The sequence below is a fragment of the Dunckerocampus dactyliophorus genome, chromosome 1, assembly GCF_027744805.1.
Source record: "Dunckerocampus dactyliophorus isolate RoL2022-P2 chromosome 1, RoL_Ddac_1.1, whole genome shotgun sequence".
Classification (NCBI taxonomy): Eukaryota; Metazoa; Chordata; class Actinopteri; order Syngnathiformes; family Syngnathidae; genus Dunckerocampus; species Dunckerocampus dactyliophorus.
The window spans coordinates 17835131-17853317 of record NC_072819.1 but is presented as its reverse complement, the minus strand read 5'-3'; the positions used below and the strand labels follow the sequence as shown (position 1 = coordinate 17853317).

Here is an 18187-nt window from a genome sequence, read left to right as displayed (position 1 = left end):
ACGCAAGTCTAAAAATGTATTTGTCCAACGCTAGTCTCTTTAATGGTAGCAAAACATTTGAATTACACATTAAACCGTGTTATTATGAGCAATGAGGGGTTGCGTTTCAAACATGACGTAATTTAAGGTAAATTTACGTCAGCGTATTTTCCAGCATACTTGTAGCAAATTGTACACCCGAATTAAGAGCTATGAAGTGAGTGATAAGAATATCCACTTCATGTTTTTCTTTATCTTCCTGTTTATTTACACACACACACACACGCATTATAAAGCTGTTTTTGTGATGTTCGGAGTGTCCCTGATTGCATCTTGCATTCTTGTAATGAGAATGAGGACGTGTCATTTCCAGGATGAACTGACTAGAGACATGTGTGAGTTGGAGATACGTACATACAGTACAGTGGTACCTCTACTTACGAATTTAATTCGTTCTGGGAGGAGCTTCGTAACCTGAAACCTTCGTAAGTAGAGACGCCTTTTGAATGTAAATGCGCTAATCCGTTCCAAGCCCCGCAAAAGTATGATTTTTTTTTTTATAAATCATAAAAGAGCATCAGAACATGAAACAAATACATGTTCAAATTAGATTACCGCAAAATAAACATAAAACGAGAGGCTCATAATGTAAAAAAACAAAGAATAAAGGAAATAATAAATATATTCATTTACCTTTTAACTGTCACTTTTTGGCCTCTTTGTTTACTGGTCCAGCAGTGTTTTTGCCTCGCGTTTCTTGAAAAACTGATCCAATGACGTCTGCTTTTGCCGGCTTTTGACAATCCGTCGGAAATGCGCGAGGCAGACATCATCATAATGAGCGATAGCCCGACTTGTAAACACTTTTTCCGGGTGATTCCTTTCCACAAATTCCGAGACTTCATGGAATTTTGCTAAAATCTCTATAATTTGGGTTGATGGACTGATGGCTGCGTCCTCCTCCTCGTCGTCTCTGAACTCTTCCTGCACGGCGGTGTGTTGCATCGCCTCCAATTCCCGCAGTTCCCGCAGTTTGCGAGATCACTCAAACGGATCCCCTTTTCATACCTTTCTATTATCTCTTGCTTTGTTTCTATGGCCAGAAAAAGTCTTTTCCTCTTTTTTTCTCCTTGTCCACTTTTCTGCATGTCTTTCTTGGGGTCCATTGTGAATGATAGCTGTTCGTAGTGGTACCATAGACTGTTTACAGAGCGGGACGGGGACACAAAGAGCATGCTGGGATACACGCATACGCACCGGGTTGCCAGGTAGATTTTAGGCGATAGCCAATGGCAGAGCAGCTACAAGTTTGTTTACGTTCGGGAAACTCTGGGAGCGGCAAATAGCAGCGCGTACTGTACTGTATTTTTGACTTTGTATCCTGAAACGCCTTCGTAACTAGAGACAATATTTTCCCGTTCTGGTACTTCGTAACCTGAAAAATTTGTGTGTAGAGACATTCGTAAGTAGAGGTACCACTGTATATGGTGTTGGAATTGTACTGCTTTTGATGTGTTCAGGTCAGAATGAAGTTATAAAACAATGTCAGACTCTTTGTGACTGTGGGGGGTACACTCGACTGTGCTTCAAAGTCTGCCATCATAACAGACAGGCATGCTTGCTCTGCTGAGCATGTGTTAATTACACTAAAAACATTTAACGTAATTAAATAAATTCGTTAACGTGTTATTTTTGACAGCCCTAAAAATAAACTTCCAAATTTCCATAACTGATATGCATGTACATTAAATTTGATGTCGTTATTTACAAAGCTATTAGCAAAGGTGTCTTAATTTAAAAAAATATTTTTTAATCATTTTTTTATTAATCAAATTTTGTAGATGCTCATCTTGACAGTTGTTTTATGACGTGGCTTCATTGTACTGCATTATTTTAACATTTTTTAATTTCTTGTTCATTTTAATGCCTGATACAACTAAAGGTACCTTTTGTTTGGACAAATATAACAGTGACAACAAAAATAGCTCATAAGAGTTAATTTTTTTGGCAGTACAATGCTATAGCTATTCATGTAAGAACTTAAGTGATTTTGGTTATTATCAAGAAAACCATGGAAGTTGCTAGATATCAGCTCTTAAATTAAACTCTTAGGAGCTATATTTGTTATCATTGTTATATTTGTCCAAACAAATGTACCTTTAGTTGTACCAGGCATTAAAATGGATCAGTAAACTGAAGAAACAAGGGTGGTCTATACATGTCAGTTTACATGTATAAATCTGTTTACCCCAAATATATGACAGCTAGTTTTCTGGGGGGGAGAGAATACTGTCTTATATTCAGGTCACATTACATTGTGCTGAGTACAAAGGTATGACAACAGTAAAATTGTGCGTTGTAGCAAAAGTCTAATGTAAGCTATATTTGTCATTTGTTTTCAAGATGTTTATTCATTGGTGTTTGTTGTTTTAGAGAAGAGAACAGACAGCAATGGCAGAGTGTATTTTGTGCATCATCCCACGCGGTCGACACAGTGGGAAGACCCACGGACACAAGGGTTTGTTTTTTGTACATTTGACTTCCCCAGTATGAACACTCATGCCAGTTTGAATTTGCCTCTGTTAAAGCTGTTAGAACTCATCAATATAATGCTAAATGAGCTATGTATGTCATTGTTTTTCAGCTTGTTGAATGAGAAGCCGCTTCCAGAGGGCTGGGAGATGAGGTTTACCGTAGACGGTATTCCCTATTTCGTAGACCACAACAGGAGAACCACCACTTACATCGACCCTCGCACTGGAAAATCTTCACTGTACGTCCTCCTGAAGCAGTAAAACTGAAAATACACTCCTTATAAAATTTTAAGTTGAAAAAGAATTTATATTTTGCACTGTTGGATCTTACGGAGGTTCATAGTAGAGCTTGAAATTGCAAAAAGAAGAAAGAGAGAGAGACAAAGCATTTTTTGCAAACAACCATTAAACTAAAATAGGCTGTTCATCAGCTGATCAAAAGATCATAGCTCAAAAGAACCCATAACCCCCCAAAAATAGAAATAAAATGTTCAAAAAAAGGACTCATTAATGAGTCACTTGAGCACACTTGATGCCAGTGTTTCCAGGAGTCCTTGTGGGAATGTTGCGAGAGTGACTTTATTCCTCTGGAAGAAGCCCTTTGTCAGGCAGACATTGTGAACCGCAGCGTCATTACCACACAGACGAGGGCCTTAAGTCATGAGGGTTTCCCCCACAACATCTCCACGTAGCCAGGTGCCGTTTGACACCCCTGCACAACCTGAAACTCTATTTTTCCATTGAAGGAAAGAGCACCCCAGATCATGATGGCACCTTCTCCACTATGCCTTTCGGAAAACATCTCAGGTGGGATATTCTTGTCATGCCAGCAATGTTGGAAGCCACCAGGGCCGTCAAGGTTACATTTTTTTCTCAGAGAATAAAACTTTCTTCCACCCTTCCCATGTTTGGTGCTCCAGTGCAAATTTTGGGGTGTTGAAGATATTTTTTGTTCTTAAAACCCTTCTCTCGCAGATGCCGTCTGATGGTTATTAGACTGCACTCGGCACCAGTAACAGCCTTTGTTTGGGCCAAGGATCATTTTGTGTCTTAACAGACGGCCAATTGGATCCTCCGGCTCAGGGCTGGTGACATTTTTTGGGTCTATCACTTGACTTTTTTGTTCTATAACGTCAGGATCTTTTAATTAAAATGACTGTCTTACTGCGTCTTACCTCAGCAGCAATGGCGCGCTGCAAGAGGCCTTGCTTGTGCAGCTCAACAATCAGACCATGTTTAAAGAGATAAAGTTTTTTTGCCTTTGCCATCAAATTACATTGAATCCACGCTTTAACGGCTGTGGTCTTAAACTTTTGATCAGCTGATCAACAGCCTATTTCATTTTAATGGCTGTTTGCGTACTCAGTTTTTTTTGTCTCACTCCCATTTTTTCGTTTGCATTTTGAAGCTCTACTTAGAACCTCCTTAGAGGCCCAGTCACACCTTGACGATTTAGCCAGCTTACGCCATTGTATGAAAAATTTGGCCAATACGCTCGCGTACGTCGAATAAGTTATGGGCAAGTTTTGTATATGTTAACAGCACGCGGAAGCACGCCGGCATATGTCTAAGTCGTTCAAAAATTTTGTGCCTGCATAAAACTTTTCGACGTATGTCAATGTATGATTCATACGTCCCACATCCGCGGGCAATAAGTTATGCCATCGTTGACCGTTCACACACGTTATTTGTAAGTTATGCAAAAGTCACGTCAACATACCTTGAGACAAAACTATCTTAGCTTGACCAGTAGAGGGCACTGTGACACTTGGAATGGAACAAACATTTATTTTTTATTTTTTTGCGCTTTGTCTGAGAGAAACAATGCACGTTTTAATCAAGCATTATTGATCACATCAACATAAAGTGCATAGGAGTATTTACATTCAAAAAGAATGGACAGATACAGCATGTTACTGTCCAAGTTAGCGAGTACTGTGTTAGTACTGGTCAAGTATGGAATCACAGGAGTGCCAAAATTAAAAGGGAATACGTGTGGAAATACAAAGAAAAGCAATAATAAAAAAAATATACAAATTTAGTCATATTCTTTTTCCATTTTGTCATTGTTTTTTTCTGTATTGTCTTTGTTTTTTCCAATTTGTCGTTGTTTTTCCTGTTTTGTATTTGTCTTTTCCACTTGCGTTTTATCATTGCATTTAGTAATGACAAAGACAAAGGAAGGATTTTTGCATTGTCTTTGTTTTTCCCATTTTGGCGTCACTTTTCTTGTTTTGTCTTTGTCATTACTAAATGCAATGACAAGTAACGTGTGAACGGGTGTCAACGATCCCATAACTTATTGCCCGCGGATGCGGGACGTATGAATCATACGTCGACATACGTTGAAAAACTTTGTGCATGCACAAAATTTTTGGACGACTTAGACGTACTACGACGTATGCCGGCATGCTTCTGCGTGCTGTTAACATATACAAAACTGACCCATAACTTATTTGACGTACGCCAGCGTATTGGCCAAATTTTTCATACGTTGGCGTAAGCTGGCTAAATCGTCAAGGTGTGACAGGCGTTGGCCGTTGGCCATAAATTGTGAACACCGGCAACACGCTACGCATTCGTTGATATAAGTTGTCTATAAGTTAGAGAAAAGTTCTATATAAGTTACTAATACGTCATGTTTACGTCAAACTCGTTATGAATACGATATGTATACACCCAAAATTGACAAAAAAAAACTGTCGGCAGTTCAACGTATGCCATCAAAATGATCACGTCAGGCATGCGCTGCCTAAATCGTCAAGGTGTGACAGGGCCCTAAGATCCAACAGTGATGGTCTTAAAATTTTGATCAGGAGTGTATATCATAGTTTTTTCCTTATTGTTTAGCAGCAGGCTGCTTTAGTCTTCAAGGTATTCACTTAAAGCATACCTGTTGCATTATGTGTCACTCCTCTATTTATAGAACCCTCACTGTTGTATTCTAACAACCAAGGGATGCCCTCTTTTTCTTGTTTTTGACAGTCAGACATAACACCTCAGATGACTCATGGTCATAACTACCGTGCACAGTACCACTTTACACTCAGAGTGTTACAGTATACACTGTACATATGGTTGCAGGTGCAGAAAAACAGGTTTAGTGACATTGACATATTGGAACCTTACCTATTCATCTAATATACAACTGGTTCACTGCATGTAAAATATATAGCTTTAAATCAATAGAAATCAATGCAACAAAACAATGTTGATAAATGAATGCTTATTAAGTTGTACTTATTTGTTTACAGTGAAAATGGACCTCAGATCACATACGTCAGAGACTTCAAAGCCAAAGTACAATACTTCAGATTCTGGTGCCAGGTACGTCAATTGTAATTTGGTGTATAAATACATGTCTCCTGCATACGCCTGAAATCTTATGAAAACTCATGCAATAGACCACTAACAAATTAAGAAAGATGTTTTAAAGTGGTGCAGTATTAACAAGTGAAAGACAGAGAAACAATCTTGCAGTGGGTTTTAGGAGCGATTAAATTTTTTTCTTGGGTGGGTGGAAAAATCTAATATTTGAGTTTGCCTCATTTAGATATTAAAGTAGTGTGAAATGAAAACATAACACATGATATCTTCTTCAGCAACTGTCAATGCCTCAGCACATCAAGATCACTGTGTCACGAAAAACTCTGTTTGAAGACTCCTTCCAGCAGGTAAGCAATTGTTCATATTGAATGTAATAATGAAAATAATGTAAATCCAATTAATAAAAAATAAATAAATGAACATTTGACATACACTGATTTTAATGTAGAAATATCAATGCGATGTTTTGATAACAACGTGAGGTTTGTGTAAACAAGTCGTTTTATCTTGCTGCCTGTTGTTACAACCTGTGAGGAACTTTCGGCTCATACAGTAATGACTGAAAGAAAGATTTCCATTTTTGCTACTAAGTCTGCCTTGCAACAAATGCTTAGCAGGGAAACGGTTTTTGCCTTGCTCCTGGAACAAGCACAATGAGCTATGATGATGTGTTGTGTTATGTGTAATATTTATTGCACATTAATGTGGGATGAGGTCACACTTGGAAAAATGTCTGTATGCTTATCCTCCATCTGATCTCTCAATGTTTGCAGTTATCTGCTATTGTGCACTTCAGTCAAGGCACTGACCCATCCCATGTGTATAAATATTTTCATTTTAGATCATGAGCTTCAATGCTCAGGATTTGCGAAGAAGACTGTGGATCATCTTCCCTGGAGAAGAAGGCCTTGACTACGGAGGTGTTGCCAGGCAAGTATCAAGACAAAGAGTCAAATATGCTGGAAGTGTATGTGTGTGTTGAGACTCCTCTTCAGTCAGGTGATGGACTAGAGCCCTTCGGCCTTCTCTCCGACTCTTACAGGGAGTGGTTTTTCCTGCTGTCCCATGAGGTGCTGAATCCCATGTACTGTCTGTTTGAATACGCCGGAAAAGAAAACTACTGTCTTCAGATCAACCCAGCCTCCTACATCAACCCTGACCACCTTAAATATTTCAAGTTCATTGGCCGCTTCATTGCCATGGTTAGTTCTTGTAAAACATCTATCAACCAGTTTGTGTGACGAGTACAACATTCCAACTGAATTCTTATTATCTTCCACTCACACAGGCACTCTTCCACAGCAAGTTCATCGACACAGGTTTCTCGCTACCATTTTATAAGCGCATCCTGAACAAGCCTTTAGCCCTCAAAGACCTGGAGTCAGTCGATCCAGAATTCTACAATTCTCTTATGTGGATTAAGTAAGTTCTGAGAGGTTGTCAGTTTTTTATATTTAGCGTCTTTCAAAAGTGAGTACACCCCTCACATTTCAGCAAGCATTTTTATTACAGTATATCTTGTCAAAGGACAACGGAGATTAAACTTGTATATACTTTACAGTAGTCAGTGTATAACTTGTATAGCAGTATATATTTACTATCCACTGAAAATGAGTCAAAACACAGATTGCCTAAACAGCTGGCAACTCAAATAAATAGTAAGATAATAGTGTCTTGCATACAGTCAAGCATGGTGATGGTAGCATCATGGTCTGGGGCTGCATGAGTGTTGCTGGCACTGGGGAGCTGCAGTTTATTGAGTGAAACATGAATTACAACATGTGGTGTGACATTGTGAAGCAGAGCATGATCCCTTCCTTTGGGAAACTGGGTTGTGAACACACCTCCAAGATGACAAGTGCCTTGCTGAAGAAAATGAGGGCGAAGGTGATAGAGTGATGACGTATGTATCCTTCAGATCTGAACCCAAATTAGCTTTTTTTGGGCATTCTATAGTGGAAGGAAGGAAGGTGGAGGAGCGCAAGGTGTCTAACATCCACCAGCTTCACCAGTGATGTCATCATGGAGGAATGGAAGAGGATTCCAGTAACAACCTGTGCAGCTCTGGTCAATACCTTGCCCAAGAGGATTCAGGCAGTGCTAGATAACAGTGGTGCTCAGTAGGGATTTTCAACGACATAGGCCGTAAAAAATTACATATCAGGTCATACGGGTTTTGATACCGGTAATATTGATATTGGTGCAATAAGCGAGACCTCATCAAACTGCACCAGGCTCCACAGAGCAAAAAGCTCAGCATGTCTGCGGTCTGGAATTATTTCCAAGTTTTGTCTTCTGACTGTAAATGTGCAAGTGTTTCTTTAACAGAAAAGCTGCAACACTACTTTCTGCAAAAAGTTTCACATTTTCTTGTTATTGTTGTAGCTATTCTGCGAAGCGGGTTTAGTGGGTTAGTGAGCTGTGTTGAGTGGACAGCTGGACATGCGTGTTCAGCGAAGGTAGCGCTCTTTTAAAGCAGCTCTATCGCCACGGTAACTTAGGCTAAACTCATAGCCTGGTTGAGACCAGGCTATGTCCAGGCTTTCAGCTTAAAATCAGTTATGAAAGTGCCACTGTTTCACTGTTTAACTAATTCATAGATGGTATCGCCATTTATTTAGAACTTACGAGGTTCTCAATGGGACATGGAAAAAAAATAATTAAAAAGAGCATTCCCTGATATCATCTATCTATAAGTGAGATAGATTTTCAGCCGAGACAATACGCGAGATATGTTCACACCAGCACCAGAAATAAAATGCAATATGATATATTAATAATTAATGTTAGCAGTCCTTGCGTGAGTACTGAGCCTGTTAGTCTTCTTATCGCTTCAATATTTGCTGGAGGAATAAACACTCTGAGGCATCAATCAACTGCATTAAAACACTTGTTTTATTATAAAAAGGGGAAAAAAAATATATAAAGTTGCCACAAAACTCGTCACACGCGAAACACTGCCATCAAGGGGTCACAACGAGATACAGCAGATTAAAATCTAATGAGTTTATGACATCAAAAACGAAAGTTGTTGCTCCAATATATTTCTTTTTTAAATGGATAAGTGTTAATATGTCAATGCAATGCTGAGCGTTGATAAATGAAAAGACTAGTAGGGTATAGTATTTACAATTATCAGTGTTAACTTGTGATTCACACGCCGCATGCTGGCATGCCAGCAGTCCTCCGTCGCTGTATTGACGGCGACAGTGTTGCTTTTAGCAGTCATAATCTTTTGGGAACTCCTCATAACGCTCTATAATAAATCATTTTTTGTAAAATACACTGGCTGGGATCGCTTCACTTTTCAGCGGAATTAGAATAATATGACGTCAAACGCCCCGTTTCACGTGAACTCGCAATTAGCACATAGCCGAAAACCGGACTTGACAAAGTAAGTTGATAACCACCGTCGCGGGACCAATTAAGTCTGATTGTGGATGTTTGTCGAGTTGCATCTTGAGCATAAAGCATGGGTTTGTGGAGTCGCTTTTGCCGTATACCCCCATTGGGATTTGCCTACATTTGTCACACAATTCCTCTTTTTGGTTACCTTTGAGTAAGATCTCTGCAGCAGAAGCATTCCTTCACAACTCTCCTGTCAGTGAAAGATGTTTTATTTTGCTCCAATATTCCTACAATCTTCAGTGAACACTCATTTGCACGTTTTTCATACTGGGCACTAATTTCCGCGCTCTCACATCAGACTTCGATGGATACTTTCTCCCGAATTACCTGTGTTTTGTCAAGTTGCCGCTTTTGACCATCCCTACAGTTTCAGGCCATACTAGACAGTGGTTTGGCCCTGGATTCTGGATGAATGAACATATATTGGTCCGTCCACTCACTTTTATTCATTTACAATTCCAATACAATTCATTTCCCATGTATTTGTATTACTCTAAAACAGGCATTAAATTAAATGTAGGTTTGTGTCCAATAGTACAAAATGTTGTGCTTCTCTTGAATCTCTCTTGAATCTCTTGAATCTCTCTTTTGTACTAACAGTCACATAGTGCTATTGGACTAAATAGGTCAGGTAACAAAAAGAGGCCTAACATTTTAGACTCTCACTTTAAAGGCACTGAGCAACATTGCTATTAAATTAACAGTTTTGCACTCTCGATTCATGTTGGTTGTTGAAAAACATTAAATAAGTTCATAAATAAGTAAATCATAAAAAAAAATTGGATCCACAAATTTAGTGGGGGCCGCTTAAACACTCGTGCGGCTTATACACCGGAATTTACAGTAGTTGCTGTTTTGTTGTTTTGTTTTTTTTTTCATTTTGACTTGTATTGGTCAATGTTTGTATATTTCTGAGGTATAGAGTGTTAAGTTGCTGTGTGATGACTTTAGTGTTCTTTGTAAGATGACATTGTGAGTCAGGCAGTTATATTGAGTAATGACCTCCAGCAATTTCCAGTGGGTTGACAAGCTCGTTTTGAGTTTTTCATAGCCTGTCAAATAAAGAGCTACCTGGTCCTCACGGCCTCGTGCGCGCCACAATATGCCATTTTATGACGTGGACCTGTGCGCCTTATAGTCCGGTGCAGCTTTTATATGTACAAATCTTTTTTTTCCTCTAAATTTAGTGGGTGTGGCTTATAACACCAGAATTTACGGTACATCCAAGTGGCACTTTTATAGTATTGTCCCCTGAAAACATAATAAAGTGCTTGGTGAAATGTGAGCAGTGTACTGCATGTGTAGTTTAAAGTCCCAGTAAGGTCTAGTACTGTGTTGTGATTGTACACTTTGCACCCGTAGGGACAACAACATCGAAGAGTGCGGTCTGGAAATGTTCTTCTGTGTCGACAAGGAAATCTTAGGGGAAATCACCACCCACGACCTGAAACCCGGAGGAGGAGACATCCAAGTTACGGAGGAGAACAAGGAAGAGTATATCAGGTGCGCACAGACACATGCAGTACAGTCCCAAATAAGTTACGTTTTTTTTTGGAAAAAGTTGGAGTAGGTTGAGAAATATGGAACTTCGAAAAATTGCCCATTAATCAACGGGAAAAATTGCGGAAATTGTGGGAATTTTTTGGAGTATATATTTAGATGGCACACATGTCCTGAATGAGCTCAACATTTCAATATGTGAATGGTTAGAATGGGTTGAGAAATGTGGGAGTACAGGGTTTCCGCTGCATGTAATTGATTGTGGGGGTGTTCCACCGCAAAATAAAAGCCGCCACACCTTACAAATGAAAATAAAAGTATGCATCCCGTATTGACACACTGTCCTTTATTATCGTGAGAATGAAAAATAGTGTGTAAAATGTGGAGTCAATTGATGACAGCTTGTCACAGGCTAACGCTCTCCTTTCATCTCATTGTCGGTCCACTTTTCTAGCATCTTTGATTACACAATTTGCCTGACTGTCACGTATTTTCTGGCGGCACCTTGCAAGCCAGCCACAGTTATCCTCCTAGCCTCTGGTCGACGTACTCCAAATGTAACATTAACCATGGTGACATTTTGTCTTTAAAACAAACATGCAGTGTGTGGTTCGTTCGAAAGTTGTTTCTGTCCAATCGAGAAGCTGCAATGGCTAACATGTTTATGAGATACGTGCTAACTTACTATTTTAAAGTGTCACTTAACAATCTTGCGCTCTTGTTATCATTATAATAATTATGTCTTGTCTTCAAAACATACACAGAGTACACCCTGAACTGGTTGCCAGCCAATCGCAGGGCACATATAGACAACCATTAACACTCACATTCATACCTATGGACAATTTAGGTTTGCTATTTAACCTAACATGCATGTTTTTGGAATGTGGAAGGAAACCGGAATACCCGGAGAAAACCCACGAACACACGGAGAACATGCAAACTCCACACAGAGATGCCCAACAGAGATTCGAACCCAGATTTTCCAGAACTGACTGTGCGGCCAACATGCTAACCACTCGGCCACCGAGCGGCCGGCATATTGATTTTTAATTTTTCAACACCTTACTTTGTTTTCACACAGAAAGTGAACAAATGTAAAGGACAAAATGTAACCAAACGAAATATTGCAAGTGTCAACATGTAAAAGATATGGCGTGATTGAATTATCAGTAATAGACATGGAGAAGGGGTAGGATTAAAATAACTCCTCTTCTTCATACTCCTTTTCAGAAATGTTAGATTACGCAAACGTAACCTCATGATGTTCCTTAATGTAACATGTTAAGCATATGTGAAACAGATAAATCATACCATACTATACCTTTTCTTTGACACGTTGCCACCAGAAGAGCCTGCCTCATACTTGGGAGATTCATCCACCTTCCACACACACACACATAACTAGTTATCTTTTTTTTTTTGTGCAGTATTGACACTTTTGTCTGTTCGTACCCATGAAATGTTGTAACACGAGGACTGCCTGGAATCTTGTTGGGGTTTTTTGTGGGGACTTACACTCCCCACGTTACTGGAATTCTTTACAAAGCTTGACTTTAAATGTTATATTTTTAAGGTTTAAAAAAGTGCTGGAAGAGTGCTTTAGTGCTTCAACTTACAATTTTTTTTTTTTTCTTCATCGACTTAACACTTACATCATATACAAAACAATGTGAGGATGAATTCATTCATTGGTCGGATGATATTTCTGTCCCAGCATCACCATAGATGTCTGACTGAATAATTATCTTCTTGATGGACACACTTTCTTGATTTTCCAGAAAGTCTTATTTTTGTGTGGATATTTCTTTTTGACACAAACCTGAAATTAATAAATTAAAATGTAATTATTATGTTTGAAGTATAGTAGCGTATGTATTAAGAAATACACCCATTTTATTTGTATTTCTTTTATCATTTTATTTTGATATATATTGATTTATTTTGATATCTACTGATATAAGGTGGTCATGAAATTAATAACTTACAATAAAATGATTTCAGAAAACGTTTCACATTTAAAATGACCAATGGACATCTTAACACACAAATCCTGAAATTAATCTTGAGGGTGCTTGAATTTCTTTGTTTTTTTTTTTATTTAATTGTATTTATTTATTAATTTTTTTCAACGCGTGTTATTGGATGCAGGTTGGTAGCAGAGTGGAGGCTGTCTCGAGGTGTGGAAGAACAGACCCAGGCTTTCTTTGAAGGCTTTAATGAGGTCCTCCCGCAGCAATACCTGCAGTATTTTGATGCCAAAGAGCTGGAGGTACGCCCACATACACCCTGATCTGATCTGCTTTATTTGCACAATTCATGGCGGTCCTAAGAATAGATGAGCGAAACGTGTTCAAATATGGATATATTTTAGATGAGCACTGCTTTGTCCTTACAGGTGATGCTGTGCGGCATGCAGGAGATTGACCTGTCAGACTGGCAAAGAAACACCATCTACAGACACTACACTCGAAGCGCCAAGCAGATCATGTGGTTCTGGCAGGTCCGAAGCAACACTATAAGAAAGTTCTGAACAGAGATGATCTTGATGTTCTTGAATATGGAACTTTTTCCCTCTGGCAGTTCATAAAAGAGATGGACAACGAGAAGAGGATGAGGCTGTTGCAGTTTGTCACTGGTACCTGCCGCCTGCCCGTAGGAGGCTTTGCTGATCTCATGGGTAATATGTTATGTTCAGCGTTCATTTCTGTTTTTTATTGCACTTGTGCCTAGCATTCTCTATAATAAAAATACAAAAAATAACAAAATAGGCTGAAATTAGCCAGAGAGAAAAGTGTTCCGTTATGCTTAGTTTTGCTACTCCTAATGGCAATTATGAAGGCTTTAGTTAAATCTTTTTCATGAATTTCCACACTATATGACCTCAATCTGACTTGTCCTACACTCTGTAGGAAGCAATGGCCCCCAGAAGTTCTGCATTGAGAAGGTCGGAAAAGAAAACTGGCTTCCCAGAAGTCACACATGGTGAGTCCACAAAGAGCAATGGTAAATTATCACTGTGAAAAGCTGCCCATTGTGTGCAATCAAATGTCCAGCTGTCATTGTGCATGGAAATGTTGCTCATTGAGGATGTATAGAATTCCTTTTTATTTGGCTTTCTTTTGCTATATTTTGATTTTGATTAACTGATTAAAAGGTGAACAAATCAATTAGCGGATTTGTTAATGGTATATGTGGTGAACTCCGGTTACCATGCAAACGTTGTATTGATCAGAATGACGGCATACTGTACCATAGTGGAGGTCTGCATGGACTTCTTGAGACAGCAAGTCGTGGAGTAAATCAGCCGCACCTCCTGCAGGTTGCAGTGTACAGTTCTGCCTCGCTACATCGCGGTTTAAACGTTGTGCCCTCACCCTATCGAGTTTAATTAATTAATAAGTGGTCACTGTTTTGTGGTTGAATACGGCCCATTATTATATTAAAAAAAAGCATATTTAAGCAAGTTGTACTTATTTTTGGCCTAAATGAAGCATTTTCATGCATGAAAATGGCTAAATGAACTAACTAAATGAACTAAAATACAAATACAAGGCAGCAGAAGCATTGTAATTGTGAATGTAGTATTCTACATTGGCCAATAGGTGTCGGTGTTCAGAGAAAAAGAAAAGTCTTTTATTGCAGTTTGAAATGATCTCACAACAGGCACGACAATAACATAAGACAATAATCATAATACATACATAGGTTACTGTTGGGCCCATAACCCACAACAAGCTAAACTCTAAACTCTGAACCGCCGACGTCACTTCCTGTCCTACACACATCTGTCCACAAGCCACTCAGGTCCACTAGGGAACACATTTACTGTGACACACATAAGCAGGAGTTTTATTTACGTCTTAAATGACTTATTTACTCTTATTATGTCTCCTATATTGGTTAATACGAGTTTAAAGCTGCCATTACAATACACTGATGAGACAATAGCCACCACAGGAAGTACGCTGTCTAGAAAAAAAACAACAAACTGCTAACGTGTGAGTCTTAGTTTATGTCTAATATGTCAAATTTTCTCGGATTATATCTATTATATTGGATAATCTAAATGTAAAGGTGACTATATGGGTGTTTCATGTAAGCAGATTGTCTCTGCCATAACTATGAAAATATTTCATTTATTAATATTGAATCCTACTTTGCGGAAATTCACTTATCATGGTTGAGTCTGGAACCAATTAACCGCAGTAAATGAGGGACGACTGTAATCCATTTTTGCCTCAACTGTTTCAAGATGAAATGGATCAAAAATCAACAAAATCAATTCATTTATTGTCATGCCCATCCCCGGCCTACAAAATGTGATGATAACCATAGAACAGGAAATGAAAGTCATTGCAGTGCAGCACAGTGGTACACCCGTCTAATAGCCTCAATGTTAACATTATGGTTAATAATTGCTCACGCCTTGACGCCAAGTTGTGTCTTCTTTCCACTTTGCTCCAGTTTCAACAGATTGGACCTGCCGCCTTATAAGAGCTACGAGCAGCTCAAGGAGAAGCTGATGTTTGCCATCGAGGAGACGGAAGGCTTCGGACAGGAGTGATGTTTTGAAAACAGCCTGAAGAGGCTGCGACACGGGATGAAGATCATATGGGGTTCAAGCCTTCACTTCATGAGGGGCCGCTCGTATACCGTGTGTTTATTGCATCCATCTCAAAGGAAAATATTCTTGATTGGGAGCCTTTGCCAAAACCAGAATCCACCACCATCAATGAGAATGAGCACCAAATTCCACATGGGAGTGTTTGCCAAATCCCCTCTTAAAAGCAAGCAAGACTCACCATTGGAGGGCAGCGTTCCAGTCTTGCCTTGCATTAGTCTAAATATTCATTGCTACATGAAAAGGGGGTCACCAAAAGTGGAACAGATTGTATTGTGTTGGCTCTTGGGGCGCACTCACACTACAAGGCAACCTAAAGTCTGGTTTGTTGGCCCTGCGCGCTTGGAAAAGGTGGACCTGGACCTCCTGCCAGTTATTAATGATAAATGCCACCTTACATTATGGAAATAAATAGAAATATTTGAGATGTGCATAAAGTCCACAGTACACTCGCCCATGCACGCTTGCAAAATAGACTTGTCATGTGTTTGCTCCTCCCACCAGTTACGGAAGATAATCGCCACCTTGCACATTAGAGCAACTCAAAATAAGCCACCAATTCGGGCAATATGCAGTAATACATGTGTTGTATGATAAAGTGATGTCATGTAGGGCAGTGTGAGTGCGCCGCTAACCAAGCAACCTCCACTATAATGATTGTCACGTCTTCTGTCACATCCGTCTCTCCTGTACCGCTAACAAGACTTTTTAAATACCCGAAGAAGCAACAATAACTGCAAGTAAGAACGCAGCACATGTATGCAAATTGTGGTGCTTCACACACACACACACACACACACACACACATTTGGGAGACATATAAGCCAATAAGCAGTGGTGGCTGGTCATATCCTGCAGTATTTTCCAGTCAGAGGGTGAAAACAAACCCGCAATGACGGCACTGAAAAGGAGTTCTAGTTTTATAGGACCGCAGTGTGTATGTAGGCTGTCAGCTTTCAGGGTTTTTTTTTGTCCAATACGACCCTTGTGATGTCCTTTAAGGGGATGACAAGTGTTCCGAGATGGTGTATCTTCATGTATCGTGCGGAGAAAAACACCAAAAAAGTCGAACCAAATTAAGTTTTTTTCCCAAGTAAATCATTTAACAAAATGTTTTAACTGTCTGCTCTAGCATTAACGAATCACATTGATGACCTCCACAAGTCCCCCCCCCCAAATGCTCTAGTAAATTAATAAGGTGTTCCATCCTTTATGATTTACTATTGCACCAAGTCCATGAAATAAGTGTGGACAAATCAGAATAATACGCAGTCTCTACATCTTCGTTTTTGAAGATTCTTACTTTGGTGCACGCTGATTCATAAATGAAACACTAATTGTGTTCTTGAAAAACAAGTTTTACACAGTGAGGGGGAGATAACATGGAAATCAGCTTTCCTTTGTTGTTAGAGGGGCCCTATCCTGCATTTCCCACTTTTCCGACTTGATCTTTAAAATGTTGTGCTCTATTTCGTGAACAAAGCAGTTTGATGCTGGAATTTATCCAATTGTCTCTAATATCCAATTCTTCTTTACTGTTTGCTGACCACCACTGGCACATAGCCGATTGAGGGAGGCATGTGGTAATGGGTGGGGGGCTGGAGCCGACTCTCGGTCCATCCATCGCTACAGAGTAGACGTGGTCAGGGAGGCGGCTGTGGAATCCTAGCATGTTAGCCAAGAGGGGAAAAAAATGCAGATTTACCCTTTACACAACCTGAGATTTATGGATTCTTTTATTGAAAGAAACTTACTATAGTGCCCCACTGGGGTAGAATATCTTTTTAAACCCCCCCGAAATGAGCAGGATAGGGCTCCTTTAGCTCCTAATAAAGAGTTACGTTGTCCTGGGTCGATTCTATTTAATTTGTAATCATATAGAAGTTAGCAAATTCCAAACCACCATACAACCTTATGCTTATGTAACATACAGGACCTTTAAGACCTGCATGTAAAACTGTCACTCTTCCTGCACACAAAAAAACAAGATGTAAATAAATAACATTAAATAACATGGTTTTTTTTTTCCTTTTGTAAAGGGTTTTAATAAGAGGTTTATGGTAACACTATATTTTCCTTCACCCTTTCTAATTTCGGATGTACATGAAATATGTGAAAGGAAAAAACAATCTCTGAAATGGTCACCTTAATAAATTAAATCAAACATTGTTGTGTCGAGTGCTTTGTACTGATCTATATCACGTATGTAGACGTGATGCAGCTAAGGATGTCAATGGGAACAAGTTGGTTTTTACATGTTTCATTTTAATGGAAATGTTAATACAACTAATGAGAAATTGTTGGAATTAATTAAAAAAAAACAACTTTAATGAGTTTAATTGTGTGAATGCCTTCAAAGACATTCACACTAATAAAATTCTGCACCAATTCTTTTTATTCCGTCTCGTTTTTCGGCCGCTTCCACAGGCCACATTTTTCAACGTATTCCAAATATTGCAACACAAAAAATGTTCCACTAATTCACACAACATGTGCTCTCTTTTCTCCATGTTTCTAAAATGTACACATTTTCCAAAATTTCCACAAAATGTCCCCATTGAAAATGAATGAGCCATTTTTCAAACATCCACGCAGTTCCAACATTTTTCAACGAAAACATTCAAAACATTCCAATTATGAAAACGTCCCACTAAGTAAGCAATTCAAAAATCACTATTTTGGACCTAATTAAAAAATCACTAAAATCTAAATTTTCCGGAACCCATTTTTATTTTTCTAAGAAAAGTTTCACGGTCCATATTTCTCAACCAATTCAAGCCATTCCAACATCAAATTGTTCAACACGTTGAGGACA

The 18187-nt window shown here is 39.0% G+C and overlaps 1 protein-coding gene across 1 annotated transcript in view; it reads left to right on the top strand.

Moving 5' to 3' along the window:
• itchb (itchy E3 ubiquitin protein ligase b) overlaps positions 1 to 17697 on the top strand; it is a 42636-nt gene extending 24939 nt beyond the window's left edge. The window contains exons 12-24 of the mRNA XM_054770669.1: positions 2413 to 2497; positions 2624 to 2752; positions 5768 to 5840; positions 6116 to 6187; positions 6682 to 6770; positions 6883 to 7042; positions 7129 to 7262; positions 10611 to 10751; positions 12900 to 13020; positions 13147 to 13251; positions 13332 to 13428; positions 13661 to 13733; positions 15216 to 17697. Of these exons, the coding sequence (XP_054626644.1) occupies positions 2413 to 2497; positions 2624 to 2752; positions 5768 to 5840; positions 6116 to 6187; positions 6682 to 6770; positions 6883 to 7042; positions 7129 to 7262; positions 10611 to 10751; positions 12900 to 13020; positions 13147 to 13251; positions 13332 to 13428; positions 13661 to 13733; positions 15216 to 15315 (1379 nt within the window). The 3' untranslated portion in view covers positions 15316 to 17697. The remainder of the gene's footprint in view (positions 1 to 2412; positions 2498 to 2623; positions 2753 to 5767; positions 5841 to 6115; positions 6188 to 6681; positions 6771 to 6882; positions 7043 to 7128; positions 7263 to 10610; positions 10752 to 12899; positions 13021 to 13146; positions 13252 to 13331; positions 13429 to 13660; positions 13734 to 15215) is intronic.
• The last annotated feature ends 490 nt before the right edge of the window (positions 17698 to 18187 follow it).